Source organism: Plectropomus leopardus, chromosome 8 (assembly GCF_008729295.1).
Source record: "Plectropomus leopardus isolate mb chromosome 8, YSFRI_Pleo_2.0, whole genome shotgun sequence".
Lineage (NCBI taxonomy): Eukaryota > Metazoa > Chordata > Actinopteri > Perciformes > Serranidae > Plectropomus > Plectropomus leopardus.
The window spans coordinates 27,172,015-27,190,145 of record NC_056470.1 but is presented as its reverse complement, the minus strand read 5'-3'; the positions used below and the strand labels follow the sequence as shown (position 1 = coordinate 27,190,145).

The window sequence follows — 18,131 nt, the reverse complement described above, 5'->3', positions numbered from 1 at the left end:
ATGAAATGGTGGCTTCCTATTCCTGAGGTAAACCAGAGGCAGGAGATTGCTTTATTTAAAAATCCACTGTCAGTGTTGTTCCCATGGCCGTGAAAAGATTTTCTTTTATCAAAACATGTCTATTGTCTGCCGCACAACAATCTTATCTTGTATTTGATTCAATGTGAAAATCTACCTGGTAGAATTTAAAAATAACCAAATTCACATACACAAGAAGAATCAAACAAGAGGCCATTAAAAGATTTTCTGCCATGAACAGCAAGAAAACAATAATTTCTAGAAAAGGTCTAGTTTAAAAGTTCCAGTGCTGTTTTGTATTCAATGTAATATTGGTAGTCATATCACACATACACTTAGTATACCAAACAGAAAAAGGTGGAAGTTTATGCGTCTTTATTTGTCAAACACGTGTAAAACTAACAGAGAAACATGACTATATACATGCTAAACACAGATGACATTCTAAACTGCTGGTAAACACAAGGCACCATCCAAGATCAACAATCAGTTACAAAGTCTGAGACCTGAAGTGAGTGGTCAACTGTATATGTGCAAGGGTACAGTATTCTCTTAGTATGTGCTTATATTACATGAACGACAAAAGAATAAAGGGAAAACAAAGCAAAATTGGCAAAGTCGATGGTTGGAAATCTAACTCCTCTTGTGAATATTCTTCAGCAGAGAATCCAAGCCAAGACACCAGCATAATACATGTTTAAACATTTGATTTGACTCGGAAATCATAGCAGCAGTGAGTTTCTGTGGGTTTCAGTCCATAAGCCATTGCTGTTTAGAAATGACCCAAAATGCTCTATGTAGCCTAGAATAGTTAATTCTACTCCCTCAAACACAAACACGGGGGAAAGGTGCCTTTGTTGAGATGTTCAACTTTTTTTTAACATTTCCATAATCTGATCATGATTTTTAACACTACAAATACAGTCTTTCCAACTGCGACAGAAAATACATCTATATGGATCTCAGAGACACTGAAATGCGTTTTTGTGCAGCAGTAGTAATCTCATTAACTTGTTTCATACTGATTTGACCCTGCTGCAGTGATTGCTTCACTTCAAACTCCCACGATTTGTACAAATAGACTAAAGTAGACCCCGAGCAGTCCCTCAAGGAAAGTGAGATTTAAAGCAGTTTTCTGGTGTCCCTCTCTGTGACACATTAATGCACGTCATGTGTTTGTTTTGTTTTTTTCCTCAGGCCAATATTATTTACAAAGGGAAGGCTTTTACGAAGTCAAATTTAACACAGAATACATAGACAAACATAATTAAAACATTACCATCTACACATCTCAGTTACAAGTAAAGGAGGAAAAAAAGAAATCCATTAAAAAAAACCCGGACAATTTATCATAAAAGGTAACATAAAACCAAAGTGGATTTGGTCTCAGTTATCAAAACTCCATCTTATCCCGGACACTCAACACACAGTAAGAAACAAAGTGCTTGATTTGGGGCAGATGCTTGAACAAAATAAGAACCACAACACTGCAAATCTGCTGCAAATTCTACAGAATAGAAATGATTGCATATATTTCTCAGCATCTACTTGTGGTGATTTGTGTACTGAGGTCATTTTATTGTAACAAGAACATATTCCTTTTTACAATCCGCTCGTATCCTAAAAAAGAAAATAAAAAAGAATGTGCAATTTTTTGCTTGTATATTAGCATTACAGCATACTAAATATTCATGTTAGGCAACATTATTTTGGCTGGAACATACAAAAACAGAGAAAAGAGCTAACTAGAAAAGCATTTGTAATGCATTGTTAAGATAAAGGTTTGCTTTGTGGAACTAGGCCTTTAATTAGATCCAAAAAATGAGATGTAATCCAAAGACCTAGCTTTGTGCTCAGGAAACGGCACATAATATGCTATGATACATCTAAAAAAACTGGACATGTACATGTACATGATCTACTGTTTTGGTTAAGGATTTGCAAAATTTTGCGGTATAAAAAACACACAAACACTGCCACAAATAAAATCAAACTGAAAAAGAGTTTTTGCTTTCGAGTAAAATAAAAGTATTTTGGATGTTATTCTAAATGACAGTAGCGCTCAGAAGATGGGAAATTCCATCGGTTTAGAATTTAAGTACATTGGCAAGATTTTGAGGTAAGTAAGATGATATATTAAGCAACTAACTTGCCTCAAAATGTGCCTAAATATTATCCAAAACATGTTTATAAGCAAAAAAAAGCATGTCCCGAGGGTTCTGATGTGCAAAATGTCCTAATGTCTTCGACCTCCTTCAAAAGCGTGGTGCTCCTCATGTGCTGTAATATAAATAAAAAGAGCAATTACTCCCTTTTTACTGTGTTAAAGCCATTAAGGAATTGTTAATATTGCGGGAAAATACTTACGTTTGTAAAACACTGCTTTGAAAGGAATCTGAGGAAGAAGCTCATTGATCCTCCCTAAGATTTTCGACTCGTTAGCACAAGAAGCGTTCCCATTCCAAACCTGAAACACATCCTCTCTGTCTCTCACACTGACGCTGACCCCGACTACTTCATCGTCTGCAAGAACAAAAGCAGAGACTGAGATTAATGCAAGTCAGACTTGCAGCATTGTGTTCATTCAATGTAATTATTCATTCCCTAGACCCACAGCGACTGCAATTTCACATAACTCATTCAAGAAATGTACCTGAGGCACAATAATCACTGAACTGCTCTCCAATAGTAGCCAATAGCAGCTCCTTCCACACAGCAGACTGTAAATATGAAGACAAATTAGTTAAATAGTTTATAATTATTCAGAAAATAGTACATAAATATGTTGATTAGACCACTCACAGTGCATTCTTTGGGGACTTTCATCTTCCAAACGCCACCTTTAGCATTGCTTTCTTCTTCCCTGTATGCAAACCAGCAAGCAATATTACACAAACACCTTCAAATACGAGGAACGCACTCATGCGTTTATCTTAAACTCAATCTTACCAGAGTGGCTTTCTCTCTCCTCTCATCAGATGATAGCTGCATCTCAGTGGCAGACTGGAGACACCAGGTATGTTGTTGTAAACCCTCCAAAAGTTCTACTCCAGTGCCAAGGTGAAGAGAGGAAATAGGTTATTTATTGAACCATTTACTGGCACAGTGAGTGCACACAGTCGGCCTTGTTAATATTTCACTTTTGTCATGATGTTAAAAAAAAAAAAATGTTGCCAAAGGTCTTTTCCTCATTGCTCTTAACCACACACAAAAACCACATTTATGGATCCTTATCCTGCACAGATGTGGTAAGTGTTTCATAAATTGGTACTTAAGCTCTTTACCACAATCACAGTGACACATTAAAAATAACCTGCCATGCTAAATAGGTCAGTTATCAGTAATTATACAGAATAAAGCTGTGCTTTGTCAAGTTTTGTTTAATTTTTTAATCTATATTTGCAGAAACTGTCACTATGTTCACACAGCAGTAAATGAGAAAGATAATTGGTGAAAGAAAATCACATCCCTCTGCCTTCTCTATGCTTTTTAGTGCTTCTAATGGACGAAATGAACATGAACGCACAACGAATCAGAGCTGAGGAGTCTCTTACGTAGTTGTCAATCACGTCAATCACTGCTCATGAACTGGGATAAAACTGTCAAATTAGGCAGTGAATCAGGGTTCTGTAACTGCATTGCATATTTCTCACCTTAAATGTTGTCAAAAATATAATTTAGTGTACTGTTGTAGCTGTAAAATGAGAAAGTTGGTCCGGGTGGTGAGCTGTGTCTGGTTCTTCAGTTGACAGTTTTCAACATGGCAGTAAGGTTACAAACTCTTTAATTTTACAGCTAAACAGTATACTAACATATGCTGAAGAAAACATTTGAGGTGAGAAATAGGCAATGCAGTAACCGAATTGTTATTCATATTTGATCAACGCTGCAAGTTTGTCAGTTTGACCCGGTTCACGAGCAGTGATTGACATGACTGACAGCTGCATTAGAGACTCCTCAGCTCTGAATGGTTGTTTTTAGTGTGCTGCTGTAGATTCTAGCGAATGCCATTAGAAACAGTAGGAAGAGGAGGATGGGACATAGTTTGTTCAAAGACTATCTCTCATGTACTTCATCCAGAATATAGGAACAGTTTCAGCAAATACGACAAAAAGTTATTTAAATGGAAGTTACCAATTGTAGCTTTAGGATGTTAATAAGCAGGTGTTTCCAAGTCAGCAAACTGGTTTTCACATATCGTCACTGACTCTCCAAACTCTTTTATTAGTAAGTTACAGGACATAATGACACACATCTGTGCTGCCAGTAAAGAGCATTGGAAAAAATGTGTAATGCTATTGAACCTCAGGCTGATGATGTGGTCTGACCTGTATCATTGAGTTCAGGTATGTTACTAATGTAACTGCTGCTACTAAATCCCGTAGGCAGCACAGTTTACTTCAAGTACAAAGACATCAGTGGGGAAAAAGTATTCAGTTTATCTTGATATGTGTCTTAAAGGTCAAATTTGTGGGGCATAATCACCTGAAATAAGAATCAGCATGTTTTAGTTTCCTTAGAATGCGCTGTTTATATCTACATAAAGAGCGAGTCCTCCTCTACAGAGGCCGACATGTTCTTCTACAGTAGTCCAGAACAGACAAATCAAACTGTAGAAAGAGCCATTTGCTTATTCACATCAACCACTGTTTTTCCCCTACATACTTGGCACTCTGGGAAAAGTTTCAGTTCTGCATCCTTACTGCTACATACCACTAAATCCTACAAACAAGACCTTTAAGTTAAGATGTAGTTTCGGCACATTTGGGTGAAAGAGAAACTTTAAGAGCAGTGGGGAAAGACATCAGCACATTATCTTGATTTGAATGTACAAAATAAATACAGAAGGAACCTTGCTACTGAAATGTGTCATCATATCATCTACTAATGCAGAACATACCACTGCTATGCACGCTGGAGTTTTGCTCTTGTATGAAGATTGTAAAGCATCTTACCTGGACGGTCTCCACGGTGTAGATTTTCTTCAGATTTGACTCACATTCAGCTGCTGTTGTTCCTGGTAGAGATCTGACCAAAACAGACAAATACATTTGCTCAAATTACATTTCTTTTATTGACTTCTACAAAAAATACATGTTGCAAAGACCCCAGACTCTCTAACTTGACATGTTTTAAATAAATTTCTGTCAGTGTTGCATTACTCAGACATATTTCAGTAAGCTGCCCTCTGTGCAGACAGGTTGGAGGGGGTGGGGGGGTGGGGGTGATCAGATGACAAATAAGCCAGTAAACAGTAAACAACACTGACCCCATTTGAACACAGTACCCTTGGATTTGCACTGTGGATGAAGAGGCTTGTGTAACTCACTGTCACCTGTGTTCAACTCTGTTGTGATTGCCTCATAATTACTTTTAAATTCAGATTTTTTTTCTTAAAGTAATGGCAAATTTGAACTGAATACATTTAATCAGACAGAAAAATAATGCTCAAAGACACATGAGGAGTGGCACAAGTTTTTAAACCGTTCTCAGAAAAAATACAAATAAATTATATATGGCAACCACTTCTTGATTATCTTCCCAGTGATTTTGTCAATCTGTGGCAGAAAGGGCCCCCACACCTCGTCTTCACAAATAAGTCTGTTAAACCTCTTCCTTTGACATGACTCTAATACAAACAAGAATTTATTTGATATTCAAATGTGTGTTTATGTAACCCATGTGCATTATCATTATTTTTGTAATTTGGCAAGATCTGTGCTGTCTGGTTCTTTGTTTGTTAATGTAAAATTAATAAAATGTTATTGCAAAGAAAAGAAAAAAACTAAGGATGACCTGAAACTGACTGGAGTTTTTTTTTTTTTTTTTTTTTTTTTTAAATGTTTAACCAGTTATAACGCTTTTTTTTATTTTAAGATCCCTCCAAGTAGAGATCTTGCGTATGTAGGTCAGAGAGAAAACAAGTTGGCAGAAAAGCTGCATCAAAACCATTAACAGGCAGTGTTTCTTGTAATGTTATTTTTCTGTTATTGATTAATTCAGACAATCCCTATGTCGCTTATAAACACACCTATAATGTAATCTGGGTTGTTATAGCAGGCCACAGAGATCTCCCTTCTTTGTTCTCATTAAAAGGTCAGCTACAAGGAGTTCACCCACTTGACACCGGCTAAATATTACTGATATAGCGACAGAGGGGGGGAATAACTAAGCAATATCTTACCTGTCAAGCCAGAAAGTCCACGGTGAATGCAAAGGCAGAATGTCGTTGTTATTGTCACTTGAAATCCTTCCCAAATCTCTGTCGCTGATGTGAATGTTGTGCTCCAGCAGACCCGGGCTGGATGATGTGCTCATTTGTAATGCAGCTACTGGAACTGCCATTGTTACCTCTGAAAAGGCTTCCTGTATAATCTAGTAGGTCTCTCGAGCGGATGCTAACACCAGAGTTGTTATCGTTATATATATACGGTTTGGTTAGGTAAAATTAACCCCGATCAGCTGCTGACTCATTGGTCGCCTCGCCGGTTTGCGCCGTCACAACAACAGAGAAACGATGACGCCCGCTGACTGCTTGCGGCACCTACAGCGCACCAGAGCGATCCAGAAGTTTCTGTCACTGAAGTCTGCGCATTCTTTAACTTCACATTTACTTATTTGCGCTACAAGAACAAGTAATATTTCAGCAATGGCTGCTTATTCCGTCGCTGAGGGGGCATTCAAGCGCTTTGTTGATCTCGAGACAGGAACACATCTTCCGCAAATGTGCATACGTCATTTCACACATGCGCAGTCCTCACTGCCACCAGCTTTGTTGGGTTGCTACATGCTAACTGCTAACTAGCTAGTATTTCCTGCCAGTGACTGGACACAGCTATGGACATCGACGCGTTGTTGCAGGCGTTTCAAGGCAATTTTCTTTTACAGTTATTCAAATATTTGATACATTATAAGGGAATGATTTTGACGCTTGTTTTTGCACATCCAGAAAGAAAAATCTGTAATGTTTGCTAACTACGTTACGTGCGTTACTATAACTTAGCTTACTAACAACGATTAGCGTTTAGAAGAGGCACCGAGGGACAGTCTGAACTGTCCCCGCTTGGCCTAGCTAGTTCAGTGATGTCCTCAGCAAGAAATGCATTTGTAACATTGTGTAATTTTGACTCATTTATTCCCGTTTCGATACTTGGGGGCTGTGTAAACAGCTAGCAGGGTAGCATCACAATAAACATGCTAACTTAGTAACTTTTACAAGAACTTTCCAGCTAGTTGACCGAAATTGGCGTTTGACAATTTTACGATGTGGTGTGTAATATTTTGAATTTTTATATTTTCACTATATGCAGCTAATTATTGACATTTTACTATCGTGTAAACATTGCCCTGTTCACAGTAATGTGAACAGAGCAATGATTATTTGAAAATAATTGGGATCCAGAATTGACAGAATACATTATTCTATAAGTGGCAGTACTTAATTTATCATATTAGGGGGTTAGCTGAGATGTGACAATATAATTGTAATTATAATTATATATACATACACACACACACACACACACACTTGAGCTTTCCTTAGTGATTGGGTCAAAATGCTTGACCCTTCCTTTATCATAAATAACATTATTTCACAGTTTATGGCTATGATATGAACAGTGTGATTTTGGGGATTTTTAAAGAAAACATGCCTTTAAAACCCAGTTGTGGGTTCTGGGGTTTTGAGGGTATTAAAATACATACAAAATACAACTATTTTAAGTTGAACGTCCCTCCCCTAAGCCATTAATCAAAAAACATCACTCCCTCTCCAGTGCTTAAAAAAAATCTGGGGCATGTTCAATCTCAAAATGGTGTGCACGTGTTTTGCATACTTTCCATTTTAGGTAAAGGTAAATGCAGGTATAACCATTGTTTTGTCTGGTTTGGGTCAGACGTGTGCTGTAATTTTTCTGTTTTCCATGTGGGCATTTACAGATTTTGAGAAGAAAGGCAAGAAAGAGATCTGTCCTGAACTAGAACAATTTTTGTGTCATGTTGCCAAGACAGGGCAGCCAATGTGAGTATTCCACAATGGCTCACACAAAATATTAAAGGCATTAAAACTTTAACGAATCTTCACACACAACAGAGTGTCAGTCTTTTTACAAAAATGTGTTTCAAGACTTTTCGGTCTTTTGTGTGTATGACATGAAGAATTGCATTTCCAATGTCTTCCAGGATCTCGTGGTCACAGTTCAAAACATACTTTGTGTTTAAGTTGGAAAAAGTCATGGATGATTTCCACGCTTCAACGCCAGAACAGAGAGCACCACATAATCCCAATGTAGAGTATGTTCCCTTCGAAGAGATGAAGACGAGGATCTTAAAAATAGTGGATGGCTACAACGGGTGAGTAAAACTGATGATAAGACTCTTTACAAACTGCAAACAACACCATGTACAAAACAAAATAATGAAGCAGTCCACTGAAATGTTTCCATAAATGCCTTTTTATACATTATTCATGTTTTTTCATGTTATCAATAGAAAAACTTAACCACAAAGAACGAGAGACATGTAGATATGTATTAAATAAAAAAACAGTAAAATATGAAGGCATTCAAATCAAAATCAATCAGATGAAATCAGATTTGGCTCATTGTGTGTTGTAATGTATTTATCTTTATCTGCCAGAGTTGTGCAACTTCCTCCACATCAATTGCAAAACTATTTGGAAATGCATTCTGAACTTTTGTTTGCATCAGTGGTGCATCAGTCAGATCTAAACTTAGTGTTAAAAATGCTTTCCCTATATAATAAATAATAATAAATCCAGATTAATCATTCATATCAGAACTTGGGACCAGCTGTGACTAAGGTTTACCGGATCCACCCAGATTAATCCAAGTGTTTTTTTTATTCAGCTCTAGTGCTGCTAGGTTTGGCAGGTGTTGATGCTGGTTGACTGTAATGTGGCCATGCATGTCTAATCCGAAATATATCTGTTGTTAACTTTTTCCAGAATCCCATTCACCATTCAGCGTCTGTGTGAACTGCTTACAGACCCCAAGCGCAACTATTCAGGAACAGACAAGTTTCTTATGGGTTTAGAGAAGGTGAGGACTACACTGCACTACTGTGTAAAAGTCCAGGAACTGTGATGTTAAGTGTTTCCACTTAAAATGAACAATATTTATTGTTATGAATATTTTGTTCCATGGCTTTAAATTAAATTCTAATTTATAATATTTTTTTCTGATTTGTAGAATGTGATGGTGGTCAGTTGTATATACCCCACATCAGAGTAAGTACATATGCTGTTAAGCTTTTGTTCCCCGTGCTCTGCTGGATGCAGTATTTCTGTTAAAGGGGCAGTTCACCCCAAAATCCCAAAATACATATTTTTCCTTTTACCTGTAGATTGTTTTGGTGTGAGTTGCAGTGTTGGAGACATTGGCTGTAGAGATGTCTGCTTTCTTTCTAATATGGTGCCTTTGGGTGGCACTCAACTTAAAGGGCTCAAAGAGCCAAAAAATATAAAATTGAAAAACTGAACAGTAATGTCTCTTTCCATAAATCATGACCCAGTTTCTCAAGATAATCCCCAGACCTTTTTGTGGGCAGTTTTATGTAGGAGCTATTTTCTTTCTGCCCAGCTACGCCTGCTAAGCATATCACCACACACAGGGAAGCTCACATGGCACCACTGAGATAGCTAATGTTAAAGATCAGCAGAAGGGGGCGCCTTTAATGGTCAAATCTTGCGCTGTCATGACCTCAAACTTCTTGACCATTAGCAGATGCAAGCTTTCTTTTGTGCAGTGATATGGTTGGTGGCAGGTGTAGTTTAGCAGAAAGTAAAATGTTCTCTCATGAAACTGCTCACAACAAGGTATGTGGATTATCTTGAGTAATTTGGTCATGATTTCTGGAAAGAGACATTGCTGTTCAGTTTAAATGCATTTTTGTGGCGCATTAGACTCCACACACAGAGTGACATCTTGTTCCGTTACATTCATGAGAAGGCAGACATCTCTAAGACTGATATCTCCAATACTTGGACTCACACCAAAACAGTCTGGACCGATAACTATCACTACAGGTAAGAGGAAAAAATCGTATTTTTGTTTTTGGGTTGAGCTGCCCCTTGAAGCTGCTTCTGCTGCACATTGACAGCTCCCTTGCATTTGCTTATTCAGTCACACTTACAAAGTTACAATTAACAGCCAGTTGTTCTTGTGCCTTTCTACTTCTTTCGAAGGAAAAATGGGGCATCCAGTGTAAACAGAATGAATGGAGTGATGTTTCCTGGTAACTCTTCTCTATATTCAGACAGGTGGGAGCCACATACTTGTCAGTGACTGACTTCCACAAATCTAGTACACCAGCAAGTGGAAAGCTGAATTATATTAAAGTTAAAAATAAAAAAAAAAAACCAAGGTTACAGTAAGGGCAGTTATATCTTACCCGTCAATTTTGGTGTGTAGTTCTGCTGATTTGTCATTATGTGATTTTACTTGTGTAAGAAATGCTCATTTTCTTTTTTTTGCAGTCGCAACGTAAATGGACCAGACACACCAAAACCACTCACCAGACCAAAGCTGTCATTGTCGGCTTCACTTTCTACCAACGGGCTCCCTGACTGTACAGTCAGTAAAGAGCCAGAGCCAGCCACAGAGGAGGTGGAGGAGCACCATACTGGGTAATTGGAATAAGTATGATACGTACTGCGTGTGGCACTGTGAGTGAGTGTGCAGTACACTGAGTAAGTCTACTAACTGTTTTTTATTTAAAATAAAGGGCACTGATGAGCGTTTCCTCCATGAGCAGATACCTCATCTTTAAAAGGAATGTACAGTATATGAGCTACTCATTGCTCTAATTTTAAATATGTAATTTGATGTGTTTGTTCTTGCTGCAGTGATTCCTCTCCATCAGAGGATGAAATTACACCAAACAGCGGGATAAAGAACAAACACCCCGAGGAGGAAGAGGAGGAGGAGGAGGGCTCTGATGCTGAAAAGCACGAGGTCAAAAGGCTCAAGTTTGACGAGAGGGAAGAGGATGAAACTGAGAATGAAGAGAAGGAGTCATCTTGTTGTAAAGGGTCAGAGAGCTCATCAGAGACACCCGAGTCTTCAGAGGAATCTTGTGGTCAAGATGACAAAAGTGGAACATCTTGTGACAAACCTGCTATTTCAGAGGATCACGGTATGTGTTGCCCTGCAATGTCTTGTGTTCCACTCACACTTTATGCTTGAAATAGTGACCAAAAATGTCTTTTTTTAAGCTTCAATGCTTTTATTTTGACTTTTATGTTGATCTCAAACTCTTAAATTACGTCAGGCATCTCCAAGTTTAATGTTGGACTACCAGTAATGGTCAATGTTGTGTTTATTTCCCTTAAACTGGTATATGGCATTTTTTCATTTCATCACATAAACATTTCAGTTAATTCATTGAGTTTCAAAAGCATAGAAATAAGGATAGCCTTGAATTTATTTGGGTAACAGCTCAGACTGTTCATTATTTAGAATGTGATGATAAAATGAATAGAGTTGCAACGATTAGTGGAAAATCAACCTGCAGTTCTTTTTGGTAGTTTTTAAAGGATGGCTTAATTATTTATTGTTTGTTTTAGGTTTTTATATCATTCTGTAACTTTCTAGTAGTTCCCTCTGATTTCAAATCCACACTGGTGGCAAAACACTGGTGCCATCCTTACAGAAAGTATTTATTTTTTGGTCTTTTATGACAGTCAACTTAATATATTTTAGTTTTGAACTGTTGGTCAGACAAAACAAAACACACGAAGAAGTCACCTCAGGCTTTGGGAATTCCTAATGGACATTTTTCAGTTTTATTTTATATACAAACAACTAATCTGTTCTTTGAGAAATAATGAATAGATAAATTGATAATAAAGATAATCATGAGTTGCAGCCCTAATTTTGTCTGTTATGGTCCTCAGAGCCCAGCAGCACACAGACAGAACTTTCTGAGAAGGAAGAAGATTCGTCTGAGAAGGAGGAAGTCAAGAGTCTGGAGAAGGACGGCTCTGTGCATCAACCTGAGCAGCCTGTGCCTTCAGAGAAGAGTGAAAACTTTGAGCAGGAAAATGCAGAGAGCAGCAGCAGCAGCAACAGTGACGGAGAGGGCCCAGCCAGCGACAAGCAGGTGCCCTCTTCCAGTAGTTCACCTGACTTGTCAACAGAGGGCGACGCTGACAATTCAAACAGCACTAAGACTGCAACAGAGCCAGAGGAACATGCCTAACTGAAAGCCCAGCCTGCCAACTAACTTTTTTTTACACTGTATGATACCACACCAAGGGTATATCTGTAGCACTGTGGACCTCTCAGGACCAGGAGCGATGTGAACCTCAAGATTCCTCACTGAAGGATCTTTTTGTCCTCTTCAGTTTCAAGTACTCAAGTCCACACATCTGCTGGTCTTTAAACTGGAAGGAAATGATTTAAAGATTATAGAGACTTTGCTTTTTCACTGTTGACTAAAACGTTTTCTAATCTTTTCTCCCTGGTTTTTATATCGGAGCATTATAATTTAACCTTGATAACTGAGTTATTTAGCAATTTCATCATTTTTATGGCATTTGGCATGCATTTCCAAACAGATGATTGACATTTCACAGTTTGACATTTTATTTTTTTGGGGGGGGGGGGGTTTCCAGCCTATATCTCTGATGAATGTGTGTCTCTTGAGCTGAACGAGGACAAGTGCTAAGAATGTGAAGCAACACTTCACAGACATCCTCTCATGTTTGTAATGAAGCACATAACATAAAATGTATTTCTTAATAACATTATATTGCACTTGTTTGCATTTACCCCTTGAACGATGTGGAAAACGTCACAGTTTTGCTTTCTTTGAAGCCAATAGAAACACATAGTATTGCTGATAGAAACCAGTTTGAATATTGGTTTGAAGCCATTTCTGCATTGAAATCTGTCACCAGAACACAAGGTACTTTTACAATTTCTGTATGTCAAACCTTTGTTGTACAAATGTCCCTTTTGATAGCTTGGATTTTTACAGTACGCATCTGTAAATCAGTTTTTGTAGACTTGTAATACATGTCCACTGCCTTCGTAAAACTGATTATCGCTGGAAGTTGAATGCTTGAGCTTGTATCATAGTATTCATGGAAAGCAATAAATGGTCAAATTGAAAGTGAAGTATGCTTCCCACAAAAGTTCCTCTTACAACCCTGTTGCCAGAATACACTATGGCATTGTACGTTTCTGCAAACCACAGATATGTAAGATCTGTATGTTAAACTGTAGAAGGTATGTTGACAATTTTAATCTCTAAAATGCTGAAGTTACCGTGTCGTTATGTTTAGATACAAAACCACTTGGTCGTGGTTGGGAAAAGATCATGTTTTGTATAAAAAATACCTGGTTTTGGTGTCATAACCAAAAATGCCGCCAATTTCTCCCGACAAACAAATAGTTTTGTTGTTGGTCTCAAACAGTTGTCTGCAGCTTGGCAGCTGTCTCCCCCAAATCTCACACCGTCCACCATTCCCTTCATCTCCCGATGACAAAATCAACACACGTTCATGTAATCAGAACTTAGTCACTTTAGAAATGTTGATATGATATGTAAGAGATGTACAAATGTAACATTTGTGGTTTGCAGAAATGTACACTGCCAACATTGTATTCTTGCATTTGGTCTGAATCATGTTGAACGCTAAGTTCATGACAGTTGTTTTTTTGACTGGTGAGTGAAGCAAATCTAGCAGGCAGGCGCTACTTTCCAACCCTAATAATGAGCCATCTAATCTTTAAAGTTATATTAATGTTACATTAATGTTCCCCAGAGGATGAATTGTAACAACTAACCTCGAGAATTCTCATCTAGTGTCATCATCTGGTCAAAATTGTGTTTCGTGTTATTCTCAGGTTTATGACCAAATGCCTGCAAAATGTATGGCATTCCCATCAGCTTCAACTGAACTTAATGTTTGGTGCTAATTAGCAAACGTTTGCATGTCAGCATGCTAAACCAACTTGGTTGGTCAACATGGTAAATTTAGACGTGCTAAGCATCATCAGTCTGCCATTATTGATGTAAGCATGTAGCTCAAGCACAGCCTCACACAGCCGCTAGCATGGACCAGTTATACTCAACTTTCTTTCCTCAGGGGCACTTTTGCAAAATGGCAGGAGGCCAGTTATTAAAGAAAGAAAAATGAATACTTGTATAAATAATCAACCCAGACCTCAAGCTATTTTATGCACCATGTCACTTTATTTACATTCAAAGTACAAAAAAAAAAAAGAAATTCCCAGTGTGACTCAGTGGGCTGACTATCTGCCTCCAAGTTGATTATCACTGCTGTAGACTGTAGAATTACTGAGCTGAAACAGTACAGCAATATCGAGATGACACCTGAGTTACAGTGGACTCAGTCCTGTCAATCAATGCAAGCCAGTCATGGGTAAAGAACCAGTGGGTCTAAACTAGACCTGCCCTGCAGGAATATAAATTATGTAAGATGACTGGATGAAGGTAAATGTGGGTGGGATTTAAATGATCTCTTGTATAAGAGAAGCGAGTGAATCATTTTAATCGTGAGGATAACACACTGTGACACCTTGACACTGGCCTTGACATTTCTAAGCTATGATTATCACTATCCCTGTCATCAGCAGAGGAAGGTATTGGGCCAAGCCTGTAAACAATGGCTACGGTTGACCACTAACAGTGACACTACTGTTCTATTAAAAGAACATTTCCACATTTCCAAAAACTGCTCCACTGCCCAATACTCAAACAAGGCCAAAAACTTGCTAGATGTTTCCACCCATTCCCTGAATATATTTTCCTTGACGCCTATGCTGTAATGTCCAGCATTAATGAATTCAGCTGCAACACATTTATTATCGGCTTCTGTGAGACTGAAGCAGACTTGTAAACAGTAATCGTGGTAGGAGTAAATAACATGGCTTATGAAGGTCAGAGCTGTCGGGGATAACCAAAAAACTGTGTGAATCATCAGACTGGTCAGGAACTTCCACTACCAGGAAAGATTATTTAAAGGAGTGCATCAGCGATTTAGCATTCTACTTGCATTACATTTGGGACTCTGAAGAGGCACAATGAAGAATTGTCAAAATCTAAGCAGCTGTGTGTGAGATGTTCTGATTTTTATTGGCTAAAATGGTTTAGCTCCTCTAGAAATGCTGAATCCTACATTTCCCATAATGCAACTAATGGCATTAGACCCTCCCTGTGTTTCAACAAAGCAAACGTACAGATGTACTTTCTGAGAGAGGTAGGAGGACTACAAGAAAATCCTCTCCAGATCTGTTTGTGAACTAATTGATTTTGACAAGTGTCCATATCTAATCCTTCATCATGTGATCCATAACAGCCTGTGTCTCATCCCGACTCTCAGAGCGGATTTACCACAATAGAGAACCCAATAACTATTCAGCCTGTATGGACTTTCATGTCATTTTGATCAATTTGATTTTTGCTGATTTGCACAAAGTTTGTTGCAGTAATTGCTCGATAACCAAGGACCAATATATGGACTCTGTAATGTAGAGAGTTCCACAAATCAATACGTTTTCTGTAATATGAGAAATAATTTCATTCTTTAGTGAGTTGAAGAGAGAATTTCCACGATGGGTCAGCGCCTAAGCGAGGACTGTGACCCAGACAAGGAAATTGATGTGGCGGAGCTGCAGGAATGGTACAAAAAATTTGTCGTGGAGTGCCCGAGCGGAACTCTGTTCATGCATGAGTTCAAGGGGTTTTTCGGTGTTACTGACAACAAGGAGGCTGCAGATTACATTGAAAACATGTTTCGAGCCTTTGACAAGAATGGCGTAAGTACTAACTTGTGTTGTGTAGAAGTATAAGCCTTACACATAATCATTTTGTCTTATTTTAGTGTTGACACTACACTTGCCACAGTTAAAGGGGTGTGGAAAAATAGGTACAGCATCATATTGCAAGATTTTGTCTGGCAATATCGTATCGACACACAGATGCCAAGTATTGATTTTTTAGTTATATAAAACATAAATATTGCAAATACAAATCAAACTTTTGGCAGCCTAGTAGAATAACATCAATTGCTTTGTCAGTACATTAGATATATTTTGCTGCAATAAAAATGAGAAACGTAATCTTTAAAACTTTAACTCATTGGGTAAAACAGATGTTGACAAATTTTTGCTTTGGGGACAAAAAAAGGTTTTAAAAAAGGATAACAAATTGTTATCTATTTTATAGCAATACTGAGCACATTGAAAAATGTTTAAATGCCAATAATATTGTATTGTGACTAAAGTATTGTGATAAAATCATATCATTAAGGCCTCTGCAGATTCTGACGCCAATGCCGTTATTTGGAAGATGTATTTATTGGAAGTATTTGTAAAAAAACGCTGTTAATGCCTGTTATTTAGTAAATATATTTTAATCCCAAACTATTAGTTTATTATCAGAAAATGATCTAGTAACAATGTTGAAATTGATGCAAAAAGACAATAAATGAACAGGTCCCAGCTTCTGAAATGTAAATATTTACTGTGAAAGTAAACTGAATATCTTATCTGAATATCAGATAAAACAGGCAAACACTCTGCAGAGTTTGTTCTGATAATAGATAATAATCAATTATTAATTCAATTTTAATATGTCCACCTTTGTCCTGGAAATTGAAAATTATAATGGGTAATTTTTCAATGTTTTCAGGCAGGTTGTAGTCTAAACAATTAGTTGAGAAAATAATCAGCAGGTAAATCGATACTAAAAATAGTCCTCAGTTGCACTTCTACATCTACATCTTTTATTGTTGAATCTAATAAGAAGACTAAGAAGTCTATTTATATTTAATCTTTTTTTCTGTCAAAGTGAAGAAACATTTTCCTTCTTAACATTTTTACTCTCTCTTCGTGTACACAGGATAACACCATAGATTTTCTGGAGTACGTTGCAGCGTTGAATTTAGTCCTGAGGGGTAAACTGGAACATAAGCTTAAATGGACATTCAAAATGTACGATAAAGATGGAAGCGGATGCATTGATAAAACAGAGCTTCTTGAAATTGTGGAGGTAATATTTATGATTATCTGCAAATATTGATTTGTAAAGCTTTCAAAGAATATTGCCAGATGAATCAGTGGTCTGTGAAGAGATGTCGTCAGTGGGAGAGTCGTTGTTAACTTACTTTGCTGTCACTCTCAGTCTATTTATCGACTGAAGAAAGCCTGCCACGGAGAGCTGGATGAAGAATGCAATCTGCTGACCCCAGACCAAGTGGTCGACCGGATATTTGAGCTGGTTGATGAAAATGGAGATGGTGAGTGTTTGTCACAGTTTTCTGACAGCTTAAAATGCTTCATGAATGATTCAAAAGGTCCATGTCAGGCTGCTGTAATGACTTTGTGGGAAGCCAGTGTGAAAGTGTGCCTGTTGCTTGTGCATGTTAAAAAGGGAAGGTGTGACTCATCCGTACAAAGGTCGTCTCCTAATCAAAATGATGAATTCAGGGATGGAGAAATGTATGGTAAAATAACGACTCGTCACTTAGGAGAGCTCTCGCTGGATGAGTTCATTGACGGAGCACGGAGGGACAAGTGGGTGATGAAGATGCTGCATATGGACGTCAACCCCGGGGACTGGATCAATGAGCGAAGACGCAGCTCTGACTTCTGAGGCTCGAAGATGGACTGTCAATCTGTCACGGGCACACATCCTTCATGTGTGACCAGTCATGTTGTGATTTTGTTTTGCAGTGTCTGTGTATATAAAAAACAAAACAACACCAGTCATCTTGACAGTGTTCTGTATGCTGTACAATGCTATTCAATGTGGTTCAGGTTTAACACTTACAAAGCAGTAGTTTTGACATAAATTATTGGCAGCTACAGCCTTGTAGGTCTGTTTTTATGTCTGTATTTGATAGACGCTGCAGACATAAGGTGCTACTGTATTTTTTGTTTTTTTTCTGTGTAAAATGAGCATAAAAGTGATTAAATAAACATAATTAGCTCCATAAGAGAGGTGTTTTCATTTATTTAGGACTGAATACATGGTCATGCATTTTCCCCAAGTCACTCAGGGAGGCTCAAAAAAATATATTTGTATCTTTTGTGAGGGCCACCTTCCTCCTCTGATAAATAAAG

General features: G+C 37.8%; 3 protein-coding genes across 4 annotated transcripts; 2 read left to right on the top strand and 1 right to left on the bottom strand.

The window, feature by feature from the left end:
* Nucleotides 1-376: 376 nt before the first annotated feature.
* LOC121947431 (eukaryotic translation initiation factor 4E type 3-like) lies at nucleotides 377-6,730 on the bottom strand. The gene is made up of 7 exons (XM_042492492.1): nucleotides 6,203-6,730; nucleotides 4,974-5,046; nucleotides 2,968-3,062; nucleotides 2,821-2,881; nucleotides 2,672-2,738; nucleotides 2,386-2,541; nucleotides 377-2,298 (listed from the first exon to the last, which is right to left on the bottom strand). Exons 1-7 carry the CDS (start codon nucleotides 6,361-6,363, stop codon nucleotides 2,255-2,257), a joined length of 657 nt encoding a protein of 218 aa, XP_042348426.1. The 5' UTR covers nucleotides 6,364-6,730; the 3' UTR covers nucleotides 377-2,254.
* Nucleotides 6,731-6,813: 83 nt separating this feature from the next.
* On the top strand, nucleotides 6,814-13,157 carry LOC121946908 (serine/threonine-protein phosphatase 4 regulatory subunit 2-A-like). Of its 2 annotated transcripts, XM_042491732.1 has the most exons (9): nucleotides 6,814-6,889; nucleotides 7,957-8,038; nucleotides 8,200-8,370; nucleotides 8,984-9,077; nucleotides 9,228-9,265; nucleotides 10,223-10,297; nucleotides 10,514-10,663; nucleotides 10,883-11,172; nucleotides 11,933-13,157. In XM_042491732.1, the coding sequence occupies exons 1-9, from the start codon at nucleotides 6,856-6,858 to the stop codon at nucleotides 12,235-12,237; spliced, it is 1,239 nt and encodes a 412-aa protein (XP_042347666.1). In that variant the 5' UTR covers nucleotides 6,814-6,855; the 3' UTR covers nucleotides 12,238-13,157. The 2 variants fall into 2 exon arrangements, with proteins under 2 accessions (XP_042347666.1, XP_042347667.1); XM_042491733.1 differs by lacking the exon at nucleotides 10,223-10,297.
* Nucleotides 13,158-15,620: 2,463 nt separating this feature from the next.
* On the top strand, nucleotides 15,621-17,671 carry guca1b (guanylate cyclase activator 1B). The gene is made up of 4 exons (XM_042491653.1): nucleotides 15,621-15,824; nucleotides 16,909-17,058; nucleotides 17,191-17,305; nucleotides 17,537-17,671. The coding sequence occupies exons 1-4, from the start codon at nucleotides 15,621-15,623 to the stop codon at nucleotides 17,659-17,661; spliced, it is 594 nt and encodes a 197-aa protein (XP_042347587.1). The 3' UTR covers nucleotides 17,662-17,671.
* The last annotated feature ends 460 nt before the right edge of the window (nucleotides 17,672-18,131 follow it).

Bases quoted from the DNA above. Each gene is read 5' to 3' on its own strand.
- LOC121947431 (XM_042492492.1), bottom strand. From the start codon at position 6,363: ATGGCAGTTCCAGTAGCTGCATTACAAATGAGCACATCATCCAGCCCG. The intron at 3,063-4,973 runs GTAAGATGCTTT...GCACTGGAGTAG, and splicing joins ACACCGTGGAGACCGTCCAG to AACTTTTGGAGGGTTTACAA. The intron at 2,739-2,820 runs GTGAGTGGTCTA...TCATATTTACAG, and splicing joins AAGTCCCCAAAGAATGCACT to TCTGCTGTGTGGAAGGAGCT.
- LOC121946908 (XM_042491732.1), top strand. From the start codon at position 6,856: ATGGACATCGACGCGTTGTTGCAGGCGTTTCAAG. The intron at 8,039-8,199 runs GTGAGTATTCCA...AATGTCTTCCAG, and splicing joins GCCAAGACAGGGCAGCCAAT to GATCTCGTGGTCACAGTTCA. The intron at 9,078-9,227 runs GTGAGGACTACA...TCTGATTTGTAG, and splicing joins TTCTTATGGGTTTAGAGAAG to AATGTGATGGTGGTCAGTTG.
- guca1b (XM_042491653.1), top strand. From the start codon at position 15,621: ATGGGTCAGCGCCTAAGCGAGGACTGTGACCCAGACAAGGAAATTGAT. The intron at 15,825-16,908 runs GTAAGTACTAAC...TCGTGTACACAG, and splicing joins GAGCCTTTGACAAGAATGGC to GATAACACCATAGATTTTCT. The intron at 17,306-17,536 runs GTGAGTGTTTGT...CTCGTCACTTAG, and splicing joins GGTTGATGAAAATGGAGATG to GAGAGCTCTCGCTGGATGAG.